The sequence below is a fragment of the Lampris incognitus genome, chromosome 8 (genome assembly GCF_029633865.1).
Source record: "Lampris incognitus isolate fLamInc1 chromosome 8, fLamInc1.hap2, whole genome shotgun sequence".
NCBI lineage: Eukaryota > Metazoa > Chordata > Actinopteri > Lampriformes > Lampridae > Lampris > Lampris incognitus.
Window position 1 is genome coordinate 15845132 of NC_079218.1, and position 21825 is coordinate 15866956.

Consider the following 21825-nt stretch of genomic DNA (forward strand, 5'->3'; position numbering starts at 1 on the left):
TTGGATGATCAGTGTATTTCACCATCTCTCTAAACAACCCCCCCTTCCCACCTATCTCTCTCTCTCTCTCTCTCTCTCTCTCTCTCTCTCTCTCTCTCTCTCTCTCTCTCTCTCTCTCTCTCTCTCTCTCTCTCTCTCTCACTCTCTCACTCCTGCCCCCTCCTCTCTGTTGGTCTGGGGGTTTTCCAGAGCACGTAGATTGTAAAATGGGGCAGGACTGAGCCAAGTTCTATTTTCGTCTCAGGATCAGCCATTTTCTCGTGTCTCCTATAGGTAGTGAGGCTGAGATGCATGTCAGAGACAAGGTGGTAGTGGCATGGACCTGCTTGTTGAAGCAGCTACTGTAGTGTGTGTGCAAGTGTGTGTGTGTGGGGGGGTGGGGTGAAGTAAAGAGAAAGAATGGGAGTGTGACAGGAGATTATAGGGAGATAAGTGTCGAAGCAGAGCAGAGAAAGAAGAGGCAACGTTTGCAGCAGGACAGGAAAATACCTGAGCTCCCAAACTGCTGCCATTCACCTCAAAAGTGACAGTGATGAGCTTGCTTATCATGAATTCTTATCATGGATTTATGTGCACATCTTCTCAAGGTGCTCGACATGCGCACATCGCCTCAGCACAACGTTTGTAACGCTCACAAATACTCACACATTAGCCACTAAGTATAACTGGCACATGTACTTAGAGAACATAGTACATGTAGTGGTGATACAATAGCACCTATACACGCCACTATAACAGCAAAGCAGTGTCCCAGACACACGCCACTAGTAGTCAAAGCAGACATTAAATCTAACAAGCATAATATGATGAGAAGTGACAGCTGTCTACCGTCAATATATCTGCTCTAGTGTGTGTGTGTGTGTGTGTGTGTGTGTGTGCACAAGAGAGTGAGAGAAAGAAAGCAAAGAAAAGAGAGGGAGGGGGGGATCCTCTGAAAGAGGCCATAGTGGGCTGCAGTACGGCTTATTGACTTCTGCTGAGGAAATCCCTTCTCTTCTCTGTTCACAGAAGCCTGGCACAAAAGCCTCTCTGCATGCTAATCACAAGCCTGGGAAATCATAAGAGTCAGTGGGTTGGCCATAATTCAAGCTTTAACTCTTACTTGCAAATACATCCACACACTCTTCAATTTACATCTCATGCATAAAAAACGCGCTCACACTTATTACTTTAAGTCACAAAGTGCACAAAAATAATCATGTACGATCGGATATTTGTATAATCACGTGCGATCGGATATTTGTTACTGAAACCAAAGTGCATTCAGCAGTGCAGGTTATGCATGCACATAAAACCTCACACATTTACGCACTCAGATGAACTGTTCCATTCACCGAACATAGGCTACCGCTTGCATATAAATTTACTGAATGGCTTTCAGATTCAAAATTAAGTCACGGTTTTTCTAAGGTTCGAAAATATACAGTATGTGTCTTCAAAACAAATGTGTTCCAGGTATCTCGGATGTGGTATGTAAGAGGTATTCCAACAGAAAAGCAATTACATTAGCCCCCAAGCATTAGCATAAAGCTAATTTGCACTCTCTGGACAGGTGCAGAGGACAACATTTCATATTTACAGCAACACCTGCGTGCTGATAATTGTGTTTAGAATGTTATATACCTTAAAGGAGAATCATGGTGTTGCTGGTTTGTTTTTTTTTCCTCACACAAACACAACTAAGAAGTTTCTGGGCACAGGAACAGATACACTGGGATGTCACCAGAAGTCTTAATGTGATTATTATATTATCACCATCACTTGTAGTTGGTTTGTGATCGAGTGTGCGTTAACCAGAAATACGTCCTACTGTACATTTACAGCAATGATTGGCTCTCCGTACACAGTGGAGATTCATTCATACCATGATTTACAAGTCATTTTGGGCCTCTTTTCCACAAGTTAAACGCCAGAGGTCATCACTTTTAGTTTGTGTCATGCAATTTTCCCATTATCAAAGTTTTATGTAAGCTAACAAACGTATGACTCAAAACAACTTGACAGTACTTCAAAATGTGCTTAGAATGTCCAACAGCTTGTATTTTTTAGTGACCTTTCCTTGGTGTCTGACAAAAACACTTTTATTAAAAGGTGTTTGCAAATGGGGGATAGTGTGGGGGAGTTTCCAAGCCTGGTCGGTACACACCAGGGTTTGCAAACTCGAAACAAATGGAAAAAAAGGCCAATATAGTATCTGTGCATACCATGTAAGAATAACAGTAGTTATAGCCCTGTGCAGTGGTTCTATGATGTTACAGTGATTAACAGATTTGATTTGAACTGGATAGGACACAATGCTATAACCCCACATGGTAATGAAAATGCAACTGATAAAATAACAACTTACAAGCTTCTCTAAAGTATTTAACTTTTATTGAATAAATAAACCCCAAATTAGTGCAGAAAACCAAAAAAAGAATTATTACACACTTGAGGAAATTCAGTATGCAAATTACCCTTTGACCAAAGATTTGCCTATTCTGTTACTTAAGTAGAGCTTACTCTGAGTCATATGTGAAGTAGTTTACTTAGACATAATTAATAAAAGAATGAAATCTAAGTAGAAAAAGTCTCAACTAAATATTTGATGTGTGCTTTTTAATGACGGATTATGGGAAAAAAATAATCCCCCAAGAACACAGTTCTGCTGTTCAAACACTGTGGTAATGGCGAGCTGGCACAAATATACAGTAGGTTAACTATTATAAGATATTGAGATTCTACTGATGGGATTATGCTATTTGATGTTCATTTGATATTGCTGGGTAGCTGTTTCTTGCTGACCTGCTCTATTAGTGTTAAAGACATGCAGCTAAATAGTTGCAGCAAGCAACTGAAAGGAGAGACTGCAACAAGATAGCATGATTCATTTTCAGATTATAATCAGTTGTCAAGGGAATAACAATTTGTAGACACATTGAAAAGAACAGCAAAATAGACTGGTTGATATCACATCTTCTTTTTTTTTAAGTAAAGGGGGGAAACGTATTTTCCAAATATGCTACATGGCTACATTACAATTACATTGCATTACAACAGGCTACATGGTTTTCATTTGACAGTTGTACATTTGCATTTTGAATAAAGAATTATTATTACAGAGCAAATATTATTAGTCTAAATCAAACATTTCTTCTACTTAGTATTTCCTTTTTGCTTTGACAATTTACATCTAGGTAGGACATTAATTTTGTGTCCTGTTATGCCCCACCACTGTTGCTTTATTCAATCAAAATTTTCCTTTTGCTCAGTTGATAAGACGCAACAAATGAAAAGCATCGATAACCGACTGTTATTATGCACATTACATAACTCGCTAAAGCTACTGAATTTTATGGATTAACTTAGTCATGCATTGGCTTTCTGTGCAGAGTTATACCTTTGTGCCTAAATGGCTGACCTCTTACTGAGTCTTCATGAGGCATAATAAATTTATTACCATTAAAACAGTCGGGGTTTTTTTTTTTCTTCAAAATAGGCCAGGCAACAAAATTATGCAAAACTTCAGGAGCTTGAAAAACAGATCAGAATTGCAGAGTCAAACTTTAAAAAAACACATCCCCTGAAAATCTTACCAGGTTGACTAGACTGAAGTATGAGTTTAATTCAATTATGACTCAGAGGGCAAAATTCACTCTCTTTCAAGCCAGACAGAAATATTCTGAGGAGGGTGATAAGGCTGGTAGACTACTCGCTAGATACATTAAACAACAAGAAGCAATGAGCACTATTCCAGCCATTAGGAGGGAAGATGGGCATCTTCTGTCTGATCCCAAGGAGATAAATGTCGCTGTTGGAGATTTTTTATGTTAAACTTTACACCTCTGAGTCAGAGGTGGACAGAAATGACATTACTTAATTTCTGTCAACCCTCAATCTTCCATTGTTGTGAGAGAACCAGCTTGGACATCTTGATTCACCCATTACTATTGAGGAGATAATTGACGTTATCAAGCACCTACCCTCAAGTAAAGCACCAGGTTTAGATGGCTACACGGCTGAGTTCTACAAGCCGAGAAACTAGCACCATTACTCCTAGACACCTATAACGAGAAGGGAAAACTTCCTCCCTCTCTATCAGAGGTCATTGTTACCCTGATTCCGAAAGAAGGGAATGACCCTTTAGATTGTAAAAATTTCAGACACATTAGTTTGACCTCCTGTGACAGTAAGATACTATCTAAAATTTTAGCTAATCAGCCGGACAGGGTTATAACCTCTTTGATCCATCCTGATCAGGTTGGTTTCATATGCTCCTGCTCCTCAGCCAACAATATTAGGTGATTTGTAGATATTATATGGGCTACTCAGGATAACACCTCTCCTATGGCTGCCATCTCGCTGGATGCCAAAAAGGCATTCGACAGTGTGGAGTGGCAATATCTGCTCTCCACCCTGGAATGTTTTGGTTTCCGTAAGAAGTTCATAGATTGGATTAGTCTCATATATAGTATATATATATATATATATATATATATATATATATATATATATATATATATATATATATATATATATATATATATATATATATATATATATATACCCAACCCAAGGCATCTGTGCTCACCAGTGGCATAATATCTCCCCCATTTGAACTCGGAAGAGGCATCAGGAAGGGGGACCCTCTCTCCCCTCTGCTTCGCTGTTGCACTAGAACCATTAGCAGTGGCTATCTGTAGAGAACCTACATTTCCAGGCTTTCAAATTGGTGACAAATGTCATAAACTGATGTTGTATGCAGATGATATTCTTTTGTTTATGTCCGATCCTGAACTCTCTCTTTCCTCCCTATTTAAAATTATTGACAAGTTCTCATCCATTTCAGGTTATAAAGTGAACTGGACAAAGTCCTAGGCTCTCCCTCTTATGCCATATTGCCCCAAAAACGTCTCCAATCAGGTACTTTTGCTTGGCCTAAGAAAGGCATCGATTATCTTGGAATAACCCCCCCCCCACTGTCTGACTTGATTAAAATAAACTTTGACCCCCTATTGGACAAACTGCGGGCTGATATAGAGCATTGGTCTCCATTGTATCTCTCTATATGGGTAAGACAAACATCATTAAAATTAATTGTGCTTCGAAATTCAACTACCTACTGCAGGCTCTCCTGATCCAGATCCTACTACACTACTTTAAACAATTTGATCAACTTTGTAATAAATTCTTATGGAACAATAAGCGCCCAAGAATGAGCCTGTGAAAACTGCAGAGGCCAGTGGACAGAGGAGGCTTTGGGGTGTCTAACCTGTTATTTTATCATTATGCTTTCACTCTCAGGCATATGGCACAGTGGTCCTTGCCTCCAGAGAGAGCTCCCCCGTGGTTCCATCTTAAGAGCACCATTTGCACTCATCTTATGCCCATGAACTATATCACAGCCAAACCAGCCCCACGGTATCGGTCACATCCTTTTTTGCCCCATATTCAGTGAATTTGGAAGAGAATAGCTCAGATCCTTAAATTTGACCCCTTTCTTCACCAGTCCGCCAGGATCTGGCTAAATCCCAAGCTCTGTATAGATAAATCACCCTTCCTCTGGAAGTCCTGGTTTCAGAAAGGTATCACAGTCCTAGGGGACCTATATTAGGAAGAAGCACTAAAATAATTTGAGACACTTAGACAGGAATTCGACTTACCACTGGAAGTGTTTGCGGTTAAGACACCTGCTGGTACAAATTTTCAGCTCCCCCTCAATAGCCCCATCTGGTGGTGACACTCTAGAGAGGGTCCTTAAGATCTTTGGCTGTGGTCAGGAGGCTTCTGTCTACCATTCTATGATCCTTACGGCCTCAGATTCCAATATATTGATCCCAAAATTGACATGGGAAACTGATTTAAAGGTTTAATTTTCAGAGGCACAATAGGGAAGAATACTTAGGAATGGGGAAAAAAAGTATCAAGGGAACTGCAAACAAGGCTGATCCATTTCAAAATTATAAACAGTCTACTGAACGCCATCTCGGCTGTATAGATTGGGTTTTGTGGACAGCTCAGAGTGCTAGAGGTGTCTTGACACAGATGGTACTTTAGTACACATGCTTTGGAGTTGCCCAAAAATACAAGAGTTCTGGTCTGCTATACATATTGATGTAAAAAAAAATACTGGTCTAGACATCCCTTTCTCCTCCAGTCTGTTTATTTTGGGTGACCCCTCTAAATTAAGTGATTTGACTCCACTGCTTGCTGACTGGATCCAGACTCCCTTATGTTAGGACGGAAACTCATGGCCAAAGAATGGAGAGCCTCCTCTGCACCAGCGCCATCTTTTTGGCACACTTATCTTGGTCAGCCGGCTGCCCTAGAACAGTTATCATATAGGCTGCTTGATAAAGTGGAGGAATATCACTTGAAATGAGTGGCAGTACCATTCTTATATATTGAGTGTTTACGGGTGTTTCCAGCTCATAAAAATAACATTAAAATATCACGTAAAATGCAAAAAACTGAGAGATACGTATACATTTGGTTAGAATACCTGTTGACAAGCAATACTGTACACTTTTAAGCATTCCATGCATCACAGTCGTGTTTTTTTTTTGTTTCTTCTCTTTTTTCTTTCCTTATCTCAGTTTGTCACTCCTATATTTTATTTATTTTTGGTCTGGTTGTGTTTCTTTCATTTCCATCGTATTCTGGTTTAATATCCATGCCATTTTTAATTGAAATACTAGTATTAGTAGTAGTATATATGTTTTGTTTATAGTGAAAAAAATAAACAATTAATCATTAAAAAAAAATAGGCCAGGCAAATAGTTTAACTGCTCATGCATTATGTCCTTTATTTCTCTAAGCAGCACTTGCATTTCTCTGTGCATTTCTCTGTGCTCCACTTGCAAATACACTTTTTGTGCATGCAAGAATACGTCATTGTTTTGGAGCACATCTTAGGTACATTATTGTACTGCCTTGACTAACTGGCACCAATCAGTTCTTGACACCTGGTGTGTTTTGTTGCAGGTGTTGTCTGCAATGAGAACATTCACAGACGTGTTGTCTGGACTTTCCCAATCTCTGCTTTCACCCTCCCTTTATCAGCTTCGAACGTTTTTGTCATCTCCTTTAAATATGTTCTTGAAGTAAAAGTCATCTCTTGTGCTGGCATAATGTCAAAATTATAATGATAATAACATTTATTTGACCCTTTATTGATCGTCGTACCTAAAATCCTCTTTTTGTTTGCCCTCCTCCATGGAAAGTCACCGACGTAACAGTGCCCTTGGAGTTGCAAAGATTTGGTGTCCTCCTCAAAAACATTCTGCGGGATGCTTGCCAACGCATGTGAAGCTGCTCCCTTAAGGGTGGTCTTCCAAACCGCTAGGTGAACGTGCTGTCCAACTGTACAGTAACCATGGTTTTGAAATGTCTTAGTGTATTAACTCAATAAATCAGCTCAACTTAGCATAATGTAGCATAGTTACCTTGGTATAGTGAGGTAATTGCCTTCAATTTTTTCTTTGTATTTGTTTAACTGAAGCCAATGACTCGATTCAGAAACAATAAATGAATGAATAACTACAGCAACTGATAAAGTTCATCGTAATAGCATGCTTGCTCTCTAGCACCATTAACCTGGATGTATCAGTCATTTCTAAATTTCCATTGTTTGCCTGTTATGTCATGGATCCACTCTTAAGAAAAAAGATGACGATGGCCATGATAGCTTGAGCATCTCCAGCAGGTCTCGCTCTGCTTCCCTAATTTGGGCCTGTTATAACTGCTTTCATCAACTGATCTACAGCTACTTAGAAGTGTAAAAGTTTAATTTTTCTCTTGCTGCTTGATCTTTTTTTGCCGAGTATTTTCCCTGTGCAGAAAATAACTGTTTGGTCCTCACTATGGATCAGCGCGAGGTTTCCCTACAAACAATTTGGGACACCATTCAACCGATAAAAGTTGAAATGATGGCTCATTTTGACCCCAATATTGAGACCATCCAAACTGGTCTTATAAACATTCAGGGATCTTTATCCTCACTGGGTGAGCAAGTCTCGGAGCTCGAACACAGGGTGAGCTCTAACGAAGATAACTTTAATGACCTAACAAAACATTTGCAAACACCCAAAAAGTAAAATGCCTACCTGAAAGATAAAGTTGATGACACTAAGAACAGAAGTCGGTCATCCATCCTTCATTTTATTAATTTTCCTGAACAAAGCGAAGGAAAAGACTAGATATCCTTCTTGAAACGGCTGATCCCACTGTGCCAGTCATCAAAAAGGCTCACTGCTCTCCCACTTTCAGCTGCAGAACTAGATCTGCGCCTAGACCCATCCTGGTCAAGTTCTTACATTTCCAGGACAAAGTGAGGATTTTACATCTGGCCAGGGGGAGAAGGGAGCTCACCTATATTATAGCGACAGGCGTTGGTAAACATCTGATCACAAAGGGCCACGCATATCAATAGCTCTGACAACGACTCCTAGAGGATAAATACTGAGTCTCATCACCAGCCAGTCAGACTAGCTTGGTCTAGTCAGAAAGGCACGAACTGAGGAAGCCTCTTGGATGAGAAGCTAAACGTCTTCACGGATATATACTAAGTCCAGTTGCACTTGATTCAACTCCTTTGGATAACCATGACCTGGATGAATGAGAACATTCACAGACTCTCTGCTGTATCCTTGCACTCTGGGAGTTATGGTGGAGGGAAAGCCAAAACTGTTGTGCTATCCTGAGGAAGCTGAGCTCTTTTTCCAAGAACTCTCCTTCTCCTCCCCATGAAAGTATTGTGAGTAGAGCACCCTGTTTGTTTTTGAGCTACAGACGCGTGAAATATATCAAGTCGAGTGGCTCGGTCCCACTCAGGTTGCTACAACAAAGACATCTCAAACAATGCCAACTTTGCATTAAAAATGACACGTTTGACCGAATTACACTTAATGACAACAGTTATAAACATATTCCTTCATGTTTGTGACAGGTGTCATGTCATGGTTATAATGCTTGCAACTGAGGATTTTATTAACACAGTTTTGAAAAAAGTCATGTAATCGATATACTCTATACTGTACAGCAAATGTGACAAAGAGATTTGTGTGTAGATTATGAGGCGCTCAAATAAAATGCATTTTTACATTAAAATGGGGTGTGTAAATGTCATACATCTGACCTGAACCCCTATTCATCTGGATTTAAAGTAACTATCTCCCTAAAGGTCCCACCTCTCTCCTACACTGTTCATCTGGCTTTTTCTCTCCTCCTGCCCCATGCAAAGAATGAGAATGGACAAGTGGGTACTCAGAGACTAACTTTTACTATTACAGCATGTTATAACTGATCTTAAAATGTCTTATGGTTTGTGATATTTCGGGCTGTCGTGGTATTTCAAAGATCCAGCTTCTGCTAACTTCTCCTTGCCTACCTGGCTCTTGTTGCCTGCCTACACACAGCCCAGTCTACAAACATGCATACCAGAATAGCGAAATTTAGGCACCAAAAGTTGGATGTGACTTGGAGGTGTTTTATTCTTTCAGTACTTTCTATCTTTCTTATACTGTGACTCAAGTCAACCAAGCTTCTGTGCTGTGCCTGAGTCTTAGACCAACTAGTGTTTCTTTAGTGGGTAGATTTAATGCTTGTGTCAGAGGCTAAACAGTGATTGTGCAATAGCACGTATTTTTAAAGAATTTGTACACCCCACATGCTTTCTTTCTCTCCATTCCTCGCTTCCCCATCTCTCTCTCTCTTTCTCACACACACACACACACACACACACATGCACACACATGCACACACAAACAAACAATCACACAATCTACATAATCTATTGTGTGCACTCATGCTGTTACTCTCAGTATTTCACTGTTGCATCAAACACAATGTGGGTAATTACTCATGGCAACTGGCCTTTACTCTACTTCAGCCTTTTAATGTAGGACAGTTAAGTAAGTATAGGTACATAAACCATTATTTATAGAGCTTTTATAATTAACACACTCACATGTATGCATACACACATACGCACATGTACACGCACACACACGCATTTACACCCACACGCACACACACACAAGCCCACCAGTAATCACACAAATGACTGGTATTCTTGATGAGCATCTAAAATACCAAATCATTAGGCAAAGCCACACATTGTCCATTCCACCCTGAAATTGCAGACATGCACCTGCAATAAAGACCGAGCGATCAACTGAAAACAACAACACCACAAACAACAAGTTAAAGTTATATAGTGCCTTTCAAGGGATCCAAGTATGCTTTACACATATTGGAGAGACAAAACAAATAATACAACAGAAAATAATAAAAGCAAAGATTGCAGAGGATGATATAAGTAACTAGAGACCATAGGCCTTGGTGAACAGGTGAGTTTTCAAGAGTTTTGTAAAAGTGTGCAAAGCATCAGCGTTGCGGATCTCTGCCTGGAGAGAGCTCCAAAGGGTGGGGGCTGCCACACTGAAGGCTCTGTCCCCAAAAGTCCGCAGGCTGATGTGGGGGATGGAAAGAAGGCCTGTGTCTGTGGGCTACAGATTCCGGGACAGAATATAGTGGTGGAGTAAGTCTGATAGGTACTTGGGGGAAAGGGCATGGAGGGATTTATTGGTTAGGAGGAGGATTTTGTAGGAAATGCAGGACTTGACCGGGAGCCAGTGAAGGTGGACAAGGGTGGGGGTGATGTGCTGGCATCAGGGACCAGAAGCTGCTGGTAGATAGAATCCACTTTGGCCTGGAAGGAGTCCAGGAAATTGGAGCAGAGGTTGGGGTATCTGAAGGGTGGGAGGCATTGAGGGGGCAGAGTAGCCAGTTGATGGTGGAGAACAGCATTCTAGGGTGATTTTGTTAGTTGCCAATGAGAGTGGAGTAATATTGCATCTTGGCCTGGGAGAGAGCTTTTTTATAGGTCTTCACATGATCTTTAAAGGCCTCAAGGTGGACAGTGAGACCAGACCTTTTATAGAGACTCTCCAGTTGACAACCCATCTTGCCCCCTGGTCTGGAATTCGGTGGTCAACCAGGGGGCAAGATGGGAGAAGGAAGACAGTCTGGGTTTTGAAGGGGCAAGAGAGTCAAGGCTGAAGGATAAGGCTGCATTGTCGTGGGCTACCGGGCCATCCACTGTGGTGTTGGGAAGATCTGAGGCACTCACTGTCTTGATGTTCTTGAACGTGATGATACGTTTTGTGTTCTGCGTTGGCAGGGGGTATGGGAACAATAAAGTGAATGGCATGTTGGTAGGATCCAGCTAGATCCAGGCACTGCAGATGGGAGAGAATTGTACCAGTAGAGCACACTATATCCAGCGTGTGACCTTTGACGTGGGTGGGACCTTGGACATGCTGTGTGACGTTGACACAGTTCAGCAGTGACACGAACTCAGTGGCAAACCTGCAGCTGCTGGAGTCCACATGGATATTGAAGTCCCCTAACAGGAGTGTAGATGGAGATATGGAGCAGATAGAGGTGAATAGCTCAGATAGCTCAGACATGAAAGTAGTGGAGGCTTTAGGGGGGCGGTAGACAAGGACCATCTGGAGCTGTCTTGACACAGCCGGTGTGAAAGCAACACACTCAAATGAGGAGACTTTGAGTACTGGAAGTTCTTTAACCAGAATGTCAGGAAGACCCAAGGCTGAGGATGAAGCTTGGCCATTCAGCTCCATGATTAGGTAATGGTCTCCTCTGGCACAGAGCTCAAGGCCACGAACATTCATTCATTTATTCACTTCCCAAGGCGCTCATCCTAATTAGGGTTGTGGGGTGCTGGAGCCTATCCCAGCGCTCTTTGAGCAGAAGGCGGGGAAACACCCTGGACAGGTCTCCAGTCCTTTGCAGGGCCGACACACAGACAGACACATTCACGCACACATTCACACCTAGGGGTGATTTGGTATCTCTGATTCACCTGACTTACATGGAGGACTGTGGTGAGGAAACCAGAGTTCCTGGTGGAAACCCACGCGGACACGGGGAGAATATGCAAGCTCCACACAGGGAGGACCCTGGCCAGCTGGCCAGGAATCGAAACCCAGGACCTTCTTGTTGTGAGGCAACAGCGCTAACCACTTAAAACTTGCAGAACATTAAAATGCATTGTTCCAACTACAGCATCATATTATTGTAATATGAAAGATGTGATTCAAATGTGATTTAATTTAAAAAAAAAATTATGACTAGGATTTATATGTAGCAAATACTTACAGAGGTATAGAGGTATCCTTCACTGTTCATGGCAAGGTATAGCCCTGTCTTTGCACCCTGGATTGCCACAATCCTCAGTCCCACAGGAATCAAGTTGAACTGTGCTAAATTGGAAAAGAAAGTGGAAGTAAGAGAAAGAAAAACACAATGAGATAGATAGATAGATAGATAGATAGATAGATAGATAGATAGATAGATAGATAGATAGATAGATAGATAGAGGAATATGAGTATGTCACTCAAAGCTTATCTTGATTTGCACAGTAGTAAAAGAAAGTCTGTTTTTTGAATTGGTCTAGTTTGTGAAATATTGTATGTTTTGAACTGAATGTTTGGATTTCAGATTTCAATACATCCGTCCTCACAAGTGCAATTCTTCACAAGCCTACTGGCTTGCCAAAACCTAATTTTGTGAGATCTGAATACTTCTGTAAAATAGTTATATATGGAATATAAAGGGAGGTATATAAACAACAACAACAATGACAACAAAATAACACTTCTTTTTTATGTTTAGTTAATTTTTCTGCATCATGGTAGGGTACAAAATTGCTGCTTTAATTCTTATTTGTTGGAGAAACCCAGCAACAATAAAACCGAAACCCGGTTTCATATCTTGTGGGTGAGGTGAACAGTAGATCTGAGAGACATCCAAGCTTATTGGCTTGTCCAATTATCCACACTTGATCGGCCATAAAACGCTTTGTGCACTTGGCCCACATGTTAATGTACTTAGTGTAAGTGTGGAATTGTGTACTGTTTCTCTAACAAGCCAAAGAACAGTGTGCTTGATGTGCACTTTATTTGGTCTTAAGCTAATACTGCCATGGAACAGTATTTGGCAGTGTATGTGACCCACAAAGCACCACGTTGGTGATGCTGTGACGCCAAGTGCCCAAATATTCAAGCTGGGATCGAGTGTGGATAACGGCCCTATATTTTCCCTGTGAAATCACCATAGGGAGCAGTAGTGGCCAGCGTTAATCAGTTTGGAAAGTTGAGATCGTATTGAGATAAAAATTGCTTGACAGATTGGATGCATTCAAAAATGAGGAGTGGACCCTAATGATTCTGGAAAAGTATTTCAGCCATACCGCATGAGGTAAAAATTTTATCATGTAAGCAAGAAGTAATTAAAATTGCCCAATTTTGGCATGAAGTTAAATGTTATGCTTATATATATACGTACATATCCAAACCCCACTTATCCTGCTGTCAGGGCGGCGGGGATGCTGGAGCCTATCCCAGCATGCATATATATATATACGGATACAGGAAAAAATATTTTAATATATTGCAGTACAGGCCTGTTTCATGCGTCTCGCACTCATCTATGATTCTTTGTGAGAAAAACATTAGCAGCTGATGAGCGCGAGACGCACGAAACAGGCCTGTACTGCAATGTATTAAAATCTGTTTTCCTGTATCCGTGTTGATATTCCACTCCTCATTAGTCGAGCACTCAACACCATTGACAGTTTCAGAAAAAAAACGCTATATATATATATATATGTGTGTGTGTGTGTGTGTGTGTGTGTGTGTATATATATATATATATATATGTATATGTACACAACTCCAGTGTACTGGCACAAGTTGAGGCTATAATATATTTGATGCATGAGGAACCTATTTAGCTTGAAGCTAAATTTCTTTTGCCAAGCTTACGAATCCTGCCATACGTATCTGTATCCAGGTGTACCTGGATACATACATGTATATGTATGTATGCATGCCACTGTGTAGCTTATTTTATGCCACTAACGACGCCACAGTCAGTGATGTGATTCTGTCTGGAGTAAAAGAAAGTGGAATGTAGTGTTTCATACTTAAACGTACAAAGGTTTCAAAAGAAAAAACGGTGTGAGTTATTGTGTACAGTGCGTGGCTCTTATACAGCATTGATTTGCATTTCAAAGAGTCAACACCCTGAGTCAACAAGACCCCGAGCAAAATAAAATACCTGGCAACAGTGTTAACACAGAGATGTTAAAGATGACAGTCACGTGCACCAGCACACATTCATTTACACCACTGCGCTGAAGTAATTTCAACTACAAACACGCAGACACACTCACAGAAGGAGCTGCTTTCGTCCCTTGTGCCGTCCATGGTGCCATCTGGTTGCATCTGCAGGTAATATCCATGTTGACTGTACAGCCGGGTAACGATGCCCTTCAGCTGGGGCTCTGCAGAAAAATAGGAGGGAGAGTTTTGTGTAAGGTGAGGTTTGGCCAAAAAGCGGTAAAACATCATCACCTAGACAGTCACTGGTTAGCAAAGCCTGTAAGAAAAACAGTTGATAAAATACACCAAGGTGAGGAGACACGGTGTAATGTTTGGAAACTGTAGCATATGAGCGTGTTGCATCTAAAAGGGCCAAAATAACCAACATTTAATATTATACTTTTTTCCCCTTTTTTTATTTATTTTTTATCCCCAATTGTACCTGGCCAATTACCCCACTCTTTCGAGCAGTGCCGGTCGCTGCTCCACCCCCTCTGCTGATCCGGGGAGGGCTGCAGACTACCACATGTTTCCTCCGATACATGTGGAGTCACCAGCCGCTTCTTTTCACCTGACAGTGAGGAGTTTCACCAGGGGGACACAGCATGTGGGAGGATCACGCTATTCCCCTTAGTTCCCCCTCCTCCTTGAACAGGCGCACCGACCGACCAGAGGAGGCACTAGTGCAGTGACCAGGACACACACCCACATCCGGCTTCCCTCCCGCAGACACAGCCAATTGTGTCTGTAGGGACGCCCGACCAAGCTGGAGGCAACACGGGGATTCGAACCAAAGATCCCTGTGTTTTTAGGCAACAGAATAAACCGCTACACTACCCGGACGCCCCTGAATATTGTAATTGTGTTATTTTTATGGTGAAGAGCCCCCTCGTCAGATTTAGTGAATATTAGCAACTCTCCCCCAACATGCAGTTACAACCTGGTAGTTGGTCTTGAAAAATGTAGGAGACGTATTTTTGTCTAAATTTTGTTCAACCGTGTAGCTTTATTATGGTAGTGCTACCAATTTATAAACTCTCATTCTGATTTTTTTTCCTTTTCTCCTCCAATTCATTCATCATGGAGCTGTGATCACTGTGGTTTCAGTAATAATTGAACAAAGAACTAGAAAACCTAGCATATGGCTTGTTATGTATGTAGTTTTGTTGCACGGTCCTCTGTGTGGAGTTTGCATGTTCTCCCCGTGTCTGCGTGAGTTTCCTCCAGTTGCCCTGGTTTCCTCCCACAATCTAAAGACATGTAGGTCCGGTGAATTGGCCGTACTAAAATTGTCCCTAATTGTGAATGTGCATGTGTCGGCCCTGTGATGGTCTGGCGGCCTGTCCAGGGTGTCTCCCCGCCTGCCGCCCAGTGACTGCTGAGATAGGTTCCAGCATCCCCACAACCCTGAGTAAGAATAAGCGGTTTGGATAATGGATGGATATACTACAGTCTATGTAACTGTGCATTGATATCTATTGTGATGTGGGCTACGTGACCTGAGTTGAGTAAGTAAGAGAAGACGGAGCTAAGCTCAAGTTCCTCATCACACAACATGTCTGTGTCTCTATTAAGACAACGTTTGGCTAAGGTTGAATGCGAGTGTGTGATAAGAACATACACAACAATTGGCACAGTGCTCCATTTCACGTGAGTGAAGGATAAGAAAAAATTCACGAGGGAAGGAAATGAGAAAGTGGTGCCTTATCAGAAGAAGCATCTGGACAGACGGGACCTGTGAGTAGGCTGTAGCGAGTTAAGCTGCCTGCCGCTAACTTGGATAAAAAATGAACACAAAACAGATAAATAATGGCTGAAGGTATTGGAAAAATTGACAGTTTTGATAGCTCCACAGAAGATTGGGCAGCATATGTTGAAAGATTAGAGCAGTACTGTCTGGCTAACGACGTTAGCGAGGGAAAGAGGGTAGCAATCCTACTTAGTGTAATGGGAGCTAAAACCTATAACTTGCTCTGTATTCTACTGGCTCTCAAAACCAGCCGTCAAGTCTTTTAAATATACTATCTTGGATGTGCTGCAGAATCACCTGAACCTAAAAGCCACTCATTATTGCTGAACCTTTTATGTTCCACAAACTAAACCAGCTGAAAACTGAGTCAATTGCAGATTTTGTGGCTGAGCTTCGGACTTTGGATTGAATCTGACAGATTGAATCTGACAGATGTACTGAGAGATAGATTTGTATGTGGCTTGCACAGTCCCAGCAAACATGCCTCTTTGGGGCCCATGTGGGGCCACTGCGGGCAGGAACAGAGGGCCCACTGTGGGCAGCCCACTGTGGGCCCCATTACCGGCATAAAATGCGGGGTACGTGTGGGCCCGCAGCATGCCCATAGTATGCCCACACTTTGGGCTGGGAGCAGTGGTCCCTAGTGCCCCATGTGTACCTGGTATGCTAGTGACATTTATTGACATCCAGCTCAAACAAAAAATGAAGAAAATAGAAATTATACGAAGAACAAATTTATTGAAAATTGGAAACAATTGGAATTGAAAAACAAAACTATATACCTATAAGTCTAAAAAAAACTCCCAAACATTAAATCTATTTATTTTTTGCTCCATCTGCTCCTTCCTCCGTCTCTATCCCTGGCATTTCTTAGCCACATTTTGATGGCAGCTTCCACCTCGGATGCTGTGGCCGGGCTGCTTTTTGTCACAGCATCTGAAGAAAACAACAATTGAAATGTAATTGCACAGTATGCGTTAGCCACAGGTGGAGCATTTAATGTAGCCTGGGATTCCATTCACCTGTTGGGGTAGAGGCAAGTCTCGAACAGAGATGTCTCGAAACCTGGGCAAGTAAAGCCAAAATTATCTGTATGTGACCGTGTTTTTTTATTTAGGTAAATGGACACTTTGATTGTTCCGTGGACTCAGGCGGGGCAACATTCAAATTAAACTACCCAAATCCAGCTTCTTGGAGTATTTAAAGTAATGAGGATTGGCACCACCTTGTGACCAAGCCCAAACTGAACCAGAGCTATAGGCTATATTTACTTGTGTACTGCTAGAGTGATGGAGTGTGTCAAGTTTATTACTGCACACATGCACAACATGTCAGATGTATTGCAGACTGTATGAGACTACAATAAGCTGCTGTGTGTGTATGTTCGCTAAATTTCTGGTGGTTCAAAATTATTAAAATTGTAAAGTTATGAGTAATAGTTAATCTATAATTAAGTCGGTTAAATAAACAGCATGAGCTGCTCTATGGGAACATTTAAGGGACAAACAATTAACAGAAAAACTAGTGTTCTTTCTCTTAACTATAATATGAAACAGCTGCGACAAACCAAAAAGTTTGAGACAGTACTTGTCTTGTTGGATGGGCAGTTTTAGTTAAATATGGGATGGACCGGTTATACCTTGGACAACTTGTTTACATTTTACTGTCAGTTTTGCAGAGGTCTGACTATATGCAGCATTGGGCATGGGCAGTAAATAAAAAGTTTGAGTACCGCTTACCCTAAAGCAGTTGTAATCTTAAAACGTTTTACTGTACTGTCAACAGGGGGTTGACCTCAAAGGTCAAAACTGTTGTGGGCCCCACATGGGCTAACCCACAGAGGGCCCATGTGGGCTTGCCCACAGTAAGCCCACATAGGTGCCTCAAAGGGCAAAACTGCTGTGGGCCCCGCATGGGCTGACCCACATGGGGGCTATATGGGCTTACTGTGAGCAAGAGCACAGTTGGGCTTGCCCACAATAAGCCCACATAGGGGCCTCAAAGGACAAAACTACTGTGGGCCCAGCATGGGCTAACCACATGGGGCCCATGTGGGATTAGTGCGGGTTTGCCCCTGCCCACATTGCCCCACAGTATACCCACACCTACCCACAGTAGGCCCACACAGGCATGTTTGCTGGGGTGAGAACATACAGAAAAGACTGTTAATGGAGAGGGTGCTGATATTAACACCTGCAATTGAAATGGCCACTTCAATTGAAAAAGCTGCCAAAGACACAGTGGAATTGCAACAGCAGGTGGCACAAGCGTGCACTGTGTACAAAGTAGACAGAAAAATCCCACATGCTTTCAGTGTGGAAAGAAATCAAACACTCCAACTGCCTGTTGGTTTAAAGACAAAGAGTGCAGACAATGTCAGAAACCAGGTCACATTCAGAAAATGTGCAAAGTGAAAATAAAAGAAAAGGTTTCACAAATACAAAAAGAAAATCCAAAATGTGCATGATGTTGATGAAACTGACATTTCTGATTCAGACTTTAATGATTTAGCTTGCTTTGACGTCTGCTCACTCAAAGGTCACAATTCCCCGGTGGAAGGTGGACCCAAAGACACTGGGTCCGCCTTATCCGTGATCTCCAATAAAGATTACCAGGCACATTTCTCACACCTGGAATTGCAGTCTACAGCTATGATGCTAAAAACATACACTGGGAGAGAATAACGCCAATGGGAGTGGTCACAGTGCAAGTCCAACATGGTGATCAAAAGTGTGTTGCCCCTGTATGTCATCGAAAGATGAGGTTTGCCTCTTTCTGGATGTGAGTGGCTACAAGAAGTGCGACTAGATTGACAATTGATCAAGGAAATGCAAGCTACAAAAGTGATGGGAAAACTGCGCAGCTGCTCTACAAAAATTAATTGGCATAGGTGTACCCACAGATGGAGATGGATGAGTCATCCAAGAAATACCTGATGATCAACACCAAAATGGGGTTTTATCAGTACAACCGCCTGGTGTTTGGCATAGCTACAGCCCCAGCAATATGGCAGAAGGCCGTGGAACAAGTCTTGCAAGGCATACCAAACACAGTGTTACCTGGATGATATTGTAATTACAGGAGCAAATGATGAACATTTTGGCAATGGTCCTTAAGAAGCTAGAAGATTTTAGATTTAGGGTGAACAAAGCCAAGTGCGAGTTCTTCCAGGATCCCACTGAGTACTGTGATCACTGATAAAGATTGGGTGACTGATAAACAAGGGTGACCCATCTCTGCCAGCTTATTCCAGTCAATGTGTGAACCAGGGATGTGTTTTGTGGGAAGCAAGGGTTGTCATACCTCCAAAGCTGTGTTCCAAGGTCCTGACTGTATTGCATGAAGGGCACCTACGCATTGTGTAAATGAAGAGTCTCACCCAAAGCTTTCTATGATGGCCGAGAATCGATGAACAGCTGTAAGCTTTGGCCAAGACATACAATGGGTGTCAACAGAACCAAAAATCACCATCAACAGTGCCTGCACATGTGTGTGAGTGGCCTACCAAGCCTTGGCAGTGGGTGCATATTGATTATGCAGGACCTTTCCTCAACCACATGTACCTGGTCATGGTCAATGCACACTCGAAATTGCCCGAGGTTTTCTGTACGAAGACAGCAACATCCTCAGTAACTGTTAACCTCTTAAGAGCCTTGTTCTCACACACAGGACTTCCACATCAGATTGTGAGTGATAATGGAATACCTTTCACTTCTGAAGAGTTCCAACGCTTTGTCAGGAAGAATGGTATACAACACACTACCATTGTGCCATATCACCCGGCTTCCAGTGTAGAGTGGAACGCTATCTAGACCTTCAAGCAATCCACCAAGGCCAAAGACAGTGGTCATGTGGCACGCCACATCTGGACAGACATCAGCAATGCTTTTCCTTGGACGTCCACTGAGATCACATTTGGACTTACTGAAACCCAACCTACACCAGCGTGTTTACACCTTCCATGTTAGGCAGAATGTACTGGCCAGAGACTACTAAAACAATGCTCAGAAATGGCAGTTGGGCACCATTGCATCACAGATGGTACCGTTAACCTACACTGTAAATGTGGGTCTTGATAGGGTCTGGCGTAGACATGTTGATCAGCTGCTGGATATGGCTGGACAGACGGCCATGAACTCAGAGCCTACACATGACTCATATGGACCTTAGTGTAGAAGCCAAGTGCCTGACATCACTGAAGATGATGATGGTGGCTCTGAGACAGTTGCAACTACAGCTCTAAGTCCTACTATTAGTGTTACTTCAATGTCTGCGAGGCATTACCCAGAAAGAGTTCGTAGACTTCCAGAGAAACTCAGAGATTAATTAATGACACTTGAATGGATGTAGTGCACTATTAGTTAAAGCATGTAGTTAATATGACCTCCTATGTGTTTCTGTAAGTTTTTAATGTGAATATCAATGCTGTGAGGGAGGAGTGTTATGAATGTAATTTCGTTGCACTGCGTTTTGCTCACATCATCAGAATCAGAATCATGTTTATTGGCCACGTAGGCTTGCACATACATGAAATTCTCCCTGGTTTCCTGGCTCTCTTAGTGTAATTAACATAGAATAACAACACTACAACGCCACAATCTTCAGATATATACACAATGATTGACTTATACAAGGAAAATAAGGGGTGATAAAGTGCAATGGTGCAGAGAATATATCAGAGATGCTGAAATAAATGTTAGAAGGTTACTTACATACTTGAGGTAATCAGACATGAAAGCATACTAGTATACGGACAATGTACAGCACAGTATAGTACAAAATGGTTGGATTTATTTGATGGTGTTAAGCATTCATTTGAATGACATCCTGCGGAGAGAAACTGTTTTTATATCTGGTTGTTTTGGGGAACAATGCTCTGTAGCGCCTGCCAGAGGGGAGGAGTTGGAACAGGTTGTGACCAGGGTGTGATGGGTTTACAGTGATGTTGCCTGCCCGTTTCCTGAGTCTGGAGGTGTATAAGTCCTGAAAGGAGGACAGGTTGGCCCCAACAATTTTCTCTGCAGACCTAACTGTCCATTCTAGTCTGTCCCTCTCCTGTTTGGTGGCCAAACCAAACCAGACAGTGATAGATGTGCAGACTGATGGATGTGCAGACTGATGGATGTGCAGACTGAATTATTGCATTGTAAAACTGAATCAACAGTTCCTGAGGCAGGTTAAATTTATTGAGCTGGTGGAGAAAGTACATCCTCTGCTAGATGATTGTGTCTATGTTGGATGCCCACCTTAGGTCCTGAGACATTGTAGAACCCAGAAATTTATAGGTTTTCACCATAGACACTGTGCTGTTGAGTATGGTGGGGGGGGGGGGCAGTGTTGAGGGACTCCTCCTGAAGTCCACTGTTATCTCCACTCTTTCTGTTTGGCACCAGGTTGTTATGGCCACACCAGCTGATCAACCTCCCATCTATATGCAGACTTGTCACCATCCCGGATAAGGTAAATGACGGTTGTGTCTTCCAGAAACTTCAGGAGTTTAACAGACTGGTCAACTGAGGTGCAGTCATTTGTGTAGAGGGGAGCACACACATGCCTGGGGGATGCCAGTGCTGTTTGTCCGGGTGCTGGATGTGATTTTCCCCAGCCTTGCCAGCTGCCTCCTGTCTGTCAGGAAGTTTTTAATCTACTGGCTGATGGAGGCTGGTCCAGTGAGCTGGGTAAGTTTGGAGTGGAGGATATCTGGGATGATGGTATTGAACACTGAGCTGAAGTCCACAAACAGGACCCTTGCATATGTCCCTGGGGGAGTCGAGGTGTTGGAAAATGTAGTGCAATCCCTTGTTGACTGCATCCTCCACTGACCTGTTTGCTCAGTAGGCAAACTACAGTGGGTCGAGTAGGGGGCCTGTGATTTCTTTCAGGTGGGCCAACACCAGTCTCTTCAA

At 42.2% G+C, this 21825-nt stretch overlaps 1 protein-coding gene across 1 annotated transcript in view; it reads right to left on the reverse strand.

The window, feature by feature from the left end:
- fgf11b (fibroblast growth factor 11b) overlaps positions 1 to 21825 on the reverse strand; it is a 66151-nt gene that overhangs the window by 14095 nt on the left and 30231 nt on the right. Inside the window, exons 2-3 of the mRNA XM_056284792.1 lie at positions 14241 to 14351; positions 12163 to 12266 (exon numbers count right to left, since the gene is read on the reverse strand). Coding sequence (XP_056140767.1) covers positions 12163 to 12266; positions 14241 to 14351 — 215 coding nt within the window. The remainder of the gene's footprint in view (positions 1 to 12162; positions 12267 to 14240; positions 14352 to 21825) is intronic.